The sequence below is a fragment of the Macaca thibetana genome, chromosome 5 (genome assembly GCF_024542745.1).
Source record: "Macaca thibetana thibetana isolate TM-01 chromosome 5, ASM2454274v1, whole genome shotgun sequence".
NCBI classification, from domain to species: domain Eukaryota; kingdom Metazoa; phylum Chordata; class Mammalia; order Primates; family Cercopithecidae; genus Macaca; species Macaca thibetana.
In genome coordinates this window covers 80026410-80038515 of record NC_065582.1, presented here as the reverse complement: position 1 = coordinate 80038515, position 12106 = coordinate 80026410, and the positions used below count along the sequence as shown (strand labels likewise).

The 12106-nt window shown below is 36.6% G+C and overlaps 2 protein-coding genes across 2 annotated transcripts in view; one reads left to right on the top strand and one right to left on the bottom strand.

Annotated features, from left to right (window-relative positions):
* Positions 1 to 12106, top strand: part of MCUB (mitochondrial calcium uniporter dominant negative subunit beta) — a 1088652-nt gene that overhangs the window by 377966 nt on the left and 698580 nt on the right. The window lies entirely within an intron of this gene.
* COL25A1 (collagen type XXV alpha 1 chain) overlaps positions 1 to 12106 on the bottom strand; it is a 490679-nt gene that overhangs the window by 146879 nt on the left and 331694 nt on the right. Inside the window, exons 7-8 of the mRNA XM_050791058.1 lie at positions 7679 to 7705; positions 7513 to 7539 (exon numbers count right to left, since the gene is read on the bottom strand). Coding sequence (XP_050647015.1) covers positions 7513 to 7539; positions 7679 to 7705 — 54 coding nt within the window. The remainder of the gene's footprint in view (positions 1 to 7512; positions 7540 to 7678; positions 7706 to 12106) is intronic.

Genomic DNA, 12106 nt, shown 5'->3' with positions numbered 1-12106 from the left:
AAAAGGAAAGAGAGAAAGAGAAAGAAAGAAAGAGAGAGAAAGAAAAAGAAAGAAAGAGAAAGAAAAAGAAAGAAATAGAAAGAAAGGTTATATTAATACATGTTCTACTACCTTACAGCATTACTTTAGAGGATAAATGAGAGAACACATGGAAAATGTAATCTGTAAATATCTAGGTTCAAATTCTGGTTCTGTCAGTGAGTGATTATTATTTTGGACAAAATATTTACATTTTCGAAGTCTTGGTTTCCACATCCATTAAATGAGAATAATAAAAGTAAGTATTTCATAGGGTTGTTGAAATAAGGTGTGACATCATAGAGTGATTGGCATATTTTAGGAACTCAATAAAATATCCTTATTATTATTATTTCAAACAGATATTTCTGTAACCCCTATTATTTCACATTAATGTTGATGACTTTATAACAACTACCTTATTGATAGGGAAGCAGTCTTGTTCACTGAAAACAGCACAAACTAGAAGCTGAGAAAGCCAGGTTTGAATCCCATTTGTACCACTTACAAATTGTGTCAACTTTGGCAAGTTACTTTACCCCATATTCCTCATACGAAATATGGGAAGAAAAAGGAGGTACGGTTTGTTGAGAGCTTATTACAGATTTTTCGTATATTACTTTATTCCTGATCATAATCATAGAGATAGTGGTAGAGTTAGAATTTGATCTCTGTCCAGCCTGTCTTCAGCCCATGTGGATAATCATTTTACTCGACTGCATCTACTTTTCCTGTCCCCCCATCCCCCGATAATCTCTCTCTCTGCGCTATAGGAAGGCTTAGAGATGATGTGTGCAACTTACCTAGAAAAGTATCCAACAAGTTGTAAGACTAAGCTATCAGCGATTATAATTACTATGTGAGCTCTTATTTCCTAGTCCAACTTCCTTATTCAACCTAGGAATCCCTGACAACTTCCTTTCAGCAGGTCGTGCAATCTCTACTTAAATACAAGCTTGGTAAAGTCATAGCCTCAAAACTTTGCAATACAAAGCTATGAGGACGAAATAAAGAGAATCAATTATCTATTAATTTATCTATATGTGGTGACTGACAGCACAGATAAAGCACCATCCTGACCCTAAGCCTAAAGGCCTAATGAAATACTGTGTTTAGAAGAATGAATTAAAGATTAGTGGCAAATCTGCAATGACATCTCCCCAAGAATCAAGGCGGGAAGTGCAATTCTTATGTCAGGATGCATTCATTTGTGGAAATGTAACACTCAGTGCTTCGTAGAATAAAACCAAATGGTATTTGTGGTTGTTATATTATACCTAAAACTGTAGGCCTGAAATTGGTTCAATGTATACTGAAAGAAAGTTAATGCTGAAAAGTTAGCCCACTTTCTCCTGCATTAGATCATATGCCATCAACTGTATTCAAAGATGGTCAACATTTACCTTTTAACGTCTTGCAATCTGACTTCCGCTCTCACTACTTAACAAAATGTATTCGTTTAATAGTACATGACTCCAAAACAGCAAATTCAAAAGCTTTTTAAAACACCTCATCTGAACATTACACTGGCCACTCTTTTTTTTTTTTTTTTTTTTTAAGTAGTTTTGTCTGTAGTGTTCACACATTGCAATGTCCTACTTCTACCTTCAAATGCTCTCTCTTTTGCTGACACTCCTTCCTTCCTCATCCCACTCCTTACGTGTGAGTATTTTTAAAGGTTCTATTCTAGGGCAGTACTCTTCTTACTCTTTGCCTACCATTTTTCAAATTCTAGGATTTCAATTCTCCCTCTGTGATAGTTCATCTATGTAACAGTTACCTCCAGTTATGGCACTGCCTCAGAATTCTAATCTCATGTTTCTGTTTGTTACACTATTCCAATGAAATATCTCATCAAGATCATAAATTCAACATAATTAAAACCCATCTTTTCACTTATCCTCCCAACTTTCTTCTGACCTATTTTATCAAGCATCAAGCCAGAAATGTTAGCCCTATTTTTATCTTCTTTTTCAACTGCATCCCCTACATCCAATTAGCTTCAAGATTTGTCTTAAATTTTCACCTCAGCATCTTTCCATTTCACTTCCTGACTGCTTTTTAAAAAAACTTTAACCTGACTACAACTCCACCCAGGGTCACAGGTCCTCCGTGTAAATTGAATAGGGACGGGATCCATCTTTCACTCTCTGCCTCAAGACTTCTCTCTCACCAAATGCTCCTCTCTCAGTGTCAGCCCTGATTTCCCTCTTTGTCTACTCAGGTGTTTGCTTGGCACTTGTGGTAAACCTTATTGACTGGATGACCTAACTTCCCTTTCAGCCCTATTCCCCTTGTCCCTTCCAGCTTTTGGATGACCGTGTGACACAACCTAGCCAATGAGACATGACCAGAAGTCTACTAAGAAGTTCATAGAGAAAACGTTGCTTTCTTGATTCAGACTCTTCTCTCTTTATCCTTCCTGCTGATATATACCTAGATGCAATGGTTGGACTTGAAGCAGCCTTCCTGCAATCATGAGACAAGGCCAAGAGAGTCACAGACTTAGTAACATCATTGAATCAATAGTAACACCATTTAATTATATAAATAACACTATCAACTGCCTTCTCCAGACTTCTTTTTATGTGAGAAAAATAAACTCATATCCTAGCTTTCACGGTGAAATTCGAACTTTTGTCCATATTTTGGTGACCACTTTGGAATCTCTTTCTTGGTTCATCAACTTACGACCTCCCACTCTACCTCTCTCCCTAATCCCCTGCTGAAATTCTCACTCTGACACTGACCTTTTTACTCAGCATATGTCCTTGCCTCCAACAATACCTGACGTTCCACGCTAAGTCAACTCATCCTTTTCACTTACCTCTCCACTGAGGACTGGACATTGTCAGTACAGCCTAGATTCTTATGACCTTGTCCTAAATGAGTGACATAGTTTCATGGTCTACTTGGTCACCCTGCTTTCAGTCTCTTCCAATTGTATTCTATAGCATATACTACCACCAAATATATATATACATATATGTGTGTGTGTGTGTGTGTGTATATATATATAAAAAACATATATATGTATTTAATAATTATTATTTTGAGCCCGAGTCTCTGTCTGTTGCTCTGTTGCCCAGGCTGGAGTGCAATGGTGCTATCTTGGCTCACTGCAACCTCTGCCTGCCAGGTTCAAGTGATTCTCCTGCCTCAGCCTCCCAAGCAGCTGGCACTCACCACCATGCCTGGCTACTCTTTGTATTTTTAGTAGAGATGGGGTTTCACTATGATGGTCAGGCTGGTCTTGAACTCCTGACCTCCGGTGATCCGCCCACCTCAGCCTTCCAAAGTGCTGGGATTACAGGTGTGAGCCACTGTGTCTGACCTCAAAAATATTTTTATAAGGAACATTTGGTAATCAGCACAGATAGTCTCAAAAGAAGATAAGCACAGATTACTCAAAATTCTCAATGGCTCTCTAATGCCTACCACACTAGACATTCAAAATGCTCCATAATATAACTTCAATCCAAAATTTTCAGTCTATATGACACAATATTTTACTTAACCTATTTATTGGTAAATAGAATATTATTTTTTAGGGTCCTTTTTAAAACTTACTTTTAATTGACAAATACAAATTATATATACATATATTTGTGATATATATATTGTTTTGAAATATGTATACATCATGGGATGGCTGTGATGGCTATTTCAGGCTAATTAACATTTGTATTACCTCATATCCTTATCTTTTTTGGTGAGAACACAATGTACTCTCAGCAAATTTCAAGAATACAATATATTGTTATTAACTGTGGTCACATTGCTGTACAGTAGAACTCTATTCCTCTTATGCCACTGGAAGTTTGTATTCTTTGACCAACATCTCCCAAAACCCCTCCCCACCAGCCATGGGTCACCAGCATTAAATGCTCTACTTCTATGTATTCAACTTTTAAAAATTCCACATGTAAGTGAGATCATGCAGTTATGTATCTTTCTGTGCCAGCCTTATTTCACTTAACATAACGTCCTTCAGGTTCATCCATGCTGTTGCAAACGAAAAGCTTCCCTTCTTTTTAAGGTTAAATAGTATTCCATTGTGTATACCACATTTTTTTAAAACACAAATGGAATATTATTGTTCCTTAACTAAATCCTGCCATTTTCTACTTGGATCATATTGTTTATACTATTTCCTCTTCCTGGAATATGCAATGTCTTGCTCTTCAACGTATCCTCTAAAGATTACCCATTTATCAAATTCTAGCTCAAGTGTCACCTCTTCCACAGTTGCCAGCACTCATTTAAAATGAAATAATTTTCACTTTTCTAGCACCTCTTGGTATATCTATTTGAGGCATATAACATATAACCACACAGTTTTCTTACTCACGTACCCATGAAATTATCAGCTTCTTGAGGGCCATAATGATATAACAGTATTTTATTCATACATTCAACAAATGTTTATTGGATATTCACTATTCTATGTGAAGGTGGTATGAACACGATAGAGAAGAACCTTGTTTTTACAGAATATAGGATCTAAGGAGGGAGGGGGGCATATTTTATAGATAATGAGCAAGTAAATACATAAACAAGATAGAATAATCTCTGCTTTAGATTGAGTAGTTAAAGAAGTTCTCTCAGAGGAGGTGATATTTGATATGAAGTTTCAAGAATAAGAAGAACCCAATCACAAGAAGACCACAAGAAGACCAGGCAAATGGAAAGCTGTTGAGTTGGGTGAAAGTGCAGTGGAGGACAGTTTGGTCGAGTGTCGTAGGTGGAAGGGAGACTAGTGTGAGATGAGCTGGTGGGAATGGGCAAGAGCTAAGCACAGCAGGTTGGATTTCATTCTAAAGTTTTACACAGGAGTAACATGATCTAATTTACAAGTCAAGTGATCTCTCTGCCTGCTGTGTAGAAAATGGATTATACAGGGTTAAGAGTGGAAATAGAAAGATTAATTGGAAAGCCACTGAAGTAATCAAGAACATGAAAGTAAGTCGAATTTGGTAGTTAGTAGAAAAGAGAGGTAAGTGGACACATTTATTGTGTCTATAGTATTAAGCCCAGTATCTTAAAGATGGTAGCTGCTCAATATATACTGCTGAATATATGTCCAAGTACTTAAAAATAGTCTCACATTCTTAATTTCCATATGATCTTCAAGTTTTTCCTGCTTTGATTTACCTCTTATGGCTTAATTTATTCCCACTGGATACTTGGGGAGTCAAAGAGAAAAAACTTCCAAATATTCAAGAAAATGATAAAGGTCTCATAATGGAAATTCACCTGACAAAGAGCTGACATGATGGAGTTTGGAGTTCTTATTGTTAATTGTGGGAAGAAATAAACTATTGGAAACAAATGGTAAAAAGCGTAATTCAAAATCTGCAACAGGATGAAAATGGACAGGGTATTGGAATACAAACTCTAGATTTAAAAAAAGAGAGCCTTTGGTCATTATCAGCAAGAATACTGTGCCTAAACAGAGAATGTGGGTAAAATTAATTTTCATTAAAATTGGAGATGTTTCCAACTCTTACTTTTGATGTTTTTTGAAATATAGAACCTTCATCTTACTATCTTGATATGACCAATTTCCTAATATGTAGTTAATACTATCTTACTAGATAGTAATGTTTATAAAATTCTAAGAGCACTGAATGAGACCTGCTTGGAATTTGAGAAAAGACAGGTGAGTCAGTGAGTTTTCATTCTCTTTCGCCTCTACCTTCCAGGACATTTAGATTTGTACCCATGAAGATTCATCCTATATTAGGAATTCAATCCAAATTCCTTCAATACAAAGCAAAATACAGAGGAAAATGAAATCACTTTTTGCCACTTTCCACCTGAAATGCTACATGGGCTCTGAATTGAGTGAAACTTGGCCCCATTCAGTGTGAAAACTGGCTGAAATCTGTATGAAAGGCAGTCTGGGTTTGTCGAAGTAGTTCATGAACTTTGGCCAAACTTTCAAGGAACCTGGTCCAAGTCTTAGTTTGTAATGCAACATGAAACCAGGTGAACTTCAGATGGTTTCAGGTTTCATCCTGAAAATTTGGCCTAGCTTTATAATCAATCATCACTCTTTGTAACGATGAAAGCCAACACACCTTTTTGAAAATAAGGACTGCATGCATACTGATGACAGCTAAGTTGTGAACCACCCTTCACTTCCTTTGCCAAAAGAAGATTTCTCAGAATGGAAACAGTTTCCCTCTTACCTGGAAAGGGGAAGTTGAGTGATTTTGATATTGCGTGTAGAAAGAAATGATACTTGATATGAAGAGACATGTCATGTGAAATAATCACCACATACGGAGCAAATGGCTGTATTCTAATCACTTAAGGTTATAAGAGTCTTATTTTCTTCACATCCATGACAGTGGATAACGTGGTGTTTAATCTCCTAAAATGAGCTTTTGGCGTGAAGCTAGTCATCAGCCAGAGTAACTGCCATGAGAAACAAAATGCTGTGAAGCATAACCAGTATTCCTATATGAAGAAGTGGCTGAAGAACAAAAGGGAAAGTATAACAAATCAGAGCATAACTGTTATCTAGTTTAAGAAACATGAGGAGATAATGCAACTACAAACCTTTCAAGTTTGCATCAACTGCATCTTTTGCAAAAATATCTCTATGCAGTAAAAATGCATTTAATAAGCAACCAAGCACAGTGAATTTTACAGAAAGACCTACATAGTTTCTGTTTTCAACCTGAAAGTTTTAAATAAGCCTTTCCACTGTAAAAAATTACTCTATTCAACTAAATACTTGCTTTTGTGCATAGTGACATGAGAAAATTGAGAGGTATGTTGAATGGAGCCACTACATCATTGAAACAGTATGTCTGAACATTTGGGTAATAAGGCACAGATGTGAAGTAGAGGACTTGGCACTACCAAGGTAACAACAAAGCATTCACCATTGTGTTATAATGGCTAAAAGGGTCACATCTGAGAAGCTTAAAAGAATGCTCCCTCCTCCCTGCAGTGCTAAATTGTATTACACCTTTTATGTGCTTAAAAATCTACAAAAGCTAGAAATTCAAACAAGTATTATGCAAACTTGTGGCAAAGAACAAATATGTAAAATGCATTGATAATTTTATCTGCAAAAAAAAAAAAAACATTTATGCAATAGCACGTAAAGTTTAACTGCAGCAAAAGGCCAAATTCAATAGAAATCCATATGGCCTCTATGTTGCGAAACAATTCATGCAAATCTGAAGGACTCAACAGTCACTGGCAAGGTGGCTGCTATTGCCTCTTAAATGTGATTCTGGCCCTTTGTCAGTATGTCTAACTATTGTAGAATTTTCTACTTATAGGCATCAAGTAAAGATAATGCAACAGAATACATCCAAATTGTTAGTTTTTTTCACTTACAAGTGGTATGGTATTTTTGCCAGCCATTACTGAACCATGTGGCACAAAGGCAATTATGAAGCTGGGGTACTTCCATTCAATAAATTTGGAGTTAGAAACTAATCTTCTGCCCAGGATAGGTAGAGCACAACTTACCCGAGGTCCCTGATCACCTTGTTCTCCCTGTAGAATAGAAAGGTGAGATAACAGTTTTAGCCAAAATATATACATGATGCTCATTAAAAAGATCAAAATATAACACAGTATAGGTCATGCCAATATGGATCTCCACTAACTTTATTTCTGGTATGCATTTTCTTACCTTATCACCTTTTGGACCAGGAGGGCCCTGAAAAAAAAAAAAGAGAAAAATATTTTAATTTAAAAAAGATATTGTAAACTGAATAGATCAGTCAGGTTAGTCAAAAGATTCATTCAAAGAATACAGAGATAGCTGTCAATGAGGTTTCACAAGAAATTTTGGTTTCTAAACTATGATCGTATTAGAATGTGAAACATATAACCATATATGTTTGTTCATATATACCTGTACATATCATGTCATAAGTACATAATATGCTGAATAAATTTTCACGAACTCAACACATATATGCAAGTAGAACCCAGTTAAAGAAACCGAACATTACTTACAAGTTAGAAGCTCCTGTTGGGACATTTCCTTGTCACTACCCTCCACCAACAGTAACCACTATTCTGACCCCTGACAATATAGATTAGCTTGCCTGTTTTTGTACTTTATGTACATAAAATCACAGAGTCTGGCCTCTTTTGCTTAATTAGTGTGAAATTCATCCATAATTTTGTGTGTAGTGGTAGATTGTTCTTACTGCTTTATAATACTCCACTGGGTGAATATATCATCATTTACTTATTCATTCTACTGTTGGCAGCCATTTGTTTCCAGGAATTTCTAGGTCTTGGCTATTATAAAAATATTGCTATGGCCAGGTGCAGTGGCTCATGCCTGTAATCCTAGCACTTGAGGAGGCCAAATCAAGTGGATCACCTGACGTCAGGAGTTCAAGACCAGCCTGGCCAACATGGTTGAAACCTCATCTCTACTAAAAATACAAAAATTAGCTGGGTGTGGTGGCGCATGCCTGTGATCCCAGCTACTTCGGAGGCTGAGGCAGGAGAATCGCTTGAACCTGGGAGGTGGAGGTTGAGGTGAGCCGAGATTATGCCACTGCATTCCAGCCTGGGCGACAGAGCAAGACTGTCTCAAAAAAAAAAAAAAAAAAACAAGGTGCTACATAGTAATTCACATCTTTTGTGAAAAATTATATTCATTTCTGCTGGGTGTATATCTAGAAAAGGAACTGTTTAGGTTATAGACTATACATATGTTCAGTTTTAGAAGATGCTACCAAATGGTTTTTCAAAGTGATTCTTACCATTTAAGCCCCGTCAGTGATGTACAGAATTTCAGTTGCCCCATATTACCAATACTTGATATTTTTTATCTTTTTCATTTTAGGCATTCTGGTGGTGATGTAGTAATTTCGCTTCATGTTTTAATATGTATTTACCCAGTGATCAGTAAATTGAACTCCCTTTTAATACACTTATTGACCATTTTGCATCCTTTTTCATAGTGTCTCTTCATGCCTTTTGTCCTTGGCCTACTGAATCGTCCTGTTGATTTGCTAGAGTTCTTTATCTATTATATATTATACATTGTACATATGTACGTAGGTAGATGTAGAGTTATTTATATATTTTGAATGAGTCTTTTGTCAGATATATTTACCGCAAATATATCTTCCCACTTTGTTTACTGCCTTTACATTCTCTTAGAGGTGTTTTTGATGAATACCTCTGAGTTCTTAATTTTAATAAAACTCAATTTAACATTTTTTATCCTTTATAGTTGTCCCTTTTTATATTCCACTTAAGAAATCTTTGCCTACTTCAATGTCATAAAGAGGGCTATGTTTAGTTTAAAAGCTAAAAGCTTCATTATTTTATCTTTCATATTTAAATCTGAATTTATTAAGAACTGATTTTGTGTATGATGTTAGGTAAAAGTCAAGATGTTTTTTTAAAATGTGGATATCAAATTAACCAAACACCATTTCTTGAAAATGTACCTTTTCCCCATTATAGTACAGTATTACTTTTGTCATAAGTGATGCTATATATGTGGCTTTTTACAGGAATTTCTATTTTGTTGGGCAGCTGTCTATTCCTGGGCCTCACTGAGATCTTCTTTACCTTTGAACAGAAATACTAATGCTAGAGGCACTGATTATGTTATCTTTTCTAGCTCTTAAAGATAAAGTCATGTTTTGGTTTCAGCCCACCTGAGGAGCTGGAGCATTTCAGAGTCACCTTCTCTCACCTCCATTTTCAGCAGGGCTGAGGAAAAAGGACAAGGCTGGACAGGAAATGGGCCCAGGTTCTAGCAAAGTACCCCATCCTAGGTGCCAGTGGAGACTCTATGTCACTGCAGGTGGGAATGTAGCAATGCTCCACCTTCCAAAACATTTCCTTCTGCTAAGTACCAGCTACAGAAGAACTGCACCAAATTCTCATTCTCAGTGTGGCCCTTCTGGTAACAGCTGTGAAATTATCATAAAATTACTAATAACTACACCATGTCCTATGCTTTGTATCTTTTACCATTGATAAAAAACTTTTGCACCTGTTATTGCATTTAATCTTTTCCACAATCCAATGAGGAAAGTATTATGAAAATCCTTTTACAGACACCAAAAATGAAACTCAAAGACTATCAATGTTAGGCTTCTTGTGAGTTAGCCAGGACTTTAACCCAGTATGTGTGACTTTGAATGCAGAGGTTTTGACACAAAGTATTGGAACACAGCTCTGGAACTAGAGTCTCAGAAAGAAGGATACCTATCTGGTGCCTGCCTTCAACAAGGGCCATCTAAAATGCCTCCCACTGCATTTTCCATAGTGTCACAGACACTGGTCGCAACGTCTCAAGTTCAAAATGAGAGAAAGGAGAATTGAGGAGGAGTGAGGAGGGGGAGAAGGGACTAAGATAATGGAATCAACTTTATAAAACCTTTTTATCTCTTACCCCCAAAATCATTTTGCCATTTAAAAGAGGAAAGAGAAACAATTTTGTTTGCAATAAATTTTTAACATTTTTATTGTTTTCCGTGAATCAAGTAGTAATTAGTGAGTACGGTCTGTGTGTTCATCTCTGGAAAATTAAGTTTAAGGACTTTATTCAATTATTTTTAACAAATGCAAAATGCTTACTAAGGTTATACAAGTAGCATTTTATTTGCGGTGGGGCAGATGAAAGCCAAAGAAAAGAATAATGAGAGGATATCACCAAATTTAAAAAATACAATCGAGGTTCTAGTCTTGATTTAAGTAGCATGTTAGTTAACTTTATTTTGATTTTTACACACATTTGTTGAATGTCTATACAGTGTGGCAACATTGTAAGCACTGGTGGGACACATATGTTGGGAAAGGTTGATTTGGAAAGACATGGTCCCTGTCCTGGAAAAGCTAAATAGCCTAGTGTCTAAGGCAAACAGTTTCCACATACTAGCATTAAGAATAAATGACCTCCAGAAAATTCAGGTACATCAAGGTCAACTGTTACTATGGACATCTCCCCAGCCTCCATATCCACCCCCTTCCCAGGTTTCTCTTTAAACTTTGTTTGCTTTTGCCAGTGAGATTTCAGAGGCCACATCTCCCGTTGTACCAGTCCTCTAAAGGCACCTTGTTAGGTTACACAGCATCTTTAAGGACAAAGTTTTTGTGAAGTTATTTGACAGGAACAGAGACAACCCTTTTCCTCAAAGTCCAATTACTCATGCCAAATCCACGTGTCACCTAGAGCTCTTTAGCCAGCTTACCCTGAGCAAGGATGCTTAATTCATGAACACATGAAAATTTGCACCCACAATTGAGCAATAAATATTGCTGCCTCAAAAGAGGGTGTTTCTGAGCAGACAGTATGGCGTCCTGGCACCTGCCAGCTTAGGACAGAAGCAAAGCCGAGGTCAACCTCCACACACAGCTGCAGGGGCTGCTTCGGACGCTCCAGCCCCCACTTGTGCACTTGGGATTAACAGCAGGTGTTTTCTTCTGCTCTGACTGAAATCCCACTCTTCTTTCTGAATTGGACCCTCTTCACTGAAAATATGGGTTGAATTTGCAGAACAAAGTGGGCTACCTTAGTAAACACAGATAGTATAATATTTCCAAAATTTAGAAGCCATACTTTTTTTCTAGGTCAAAAAATTACAAATGAAAGAAAGGTTTATTTGATCATTAGCCTTTAAAATTAAAATTGGGGTATTAATGATTTTTTTCTATCTTTAGCATTAAAAAAGCTAACTAGTATTAACTAAAGGATAGGCAGCAATAAAAATTAATGGCTATTTGAATTACAAATTATTTTTCAACGGCACATTGCTGTTTCCAACTAAACCAAGCTCAACGATCTAATATTTAGTAGACATATTTATTGTTCAGGTGACAGTACCAATGGCTGGTTGGTAACTATTCGATGATAAAACTTTGTGGCTCCAACAAGGTTAGGGTCAATGGAAAGGAAAGATGGTAAAATCAGCAGTCATAGGGAAGTGAATAGTGAGTCACAGCTCTATAGAAGGCCCTTTTGGGGACTCTTGTCCTGGTTTGGTCTAGAATCCAATAGTCAGGTCTTTTATAAGCCCCACTTTAATAAATAAGTAGGAATATTTGAAATGATCTTTTGAATTACTTGTGTGTAATG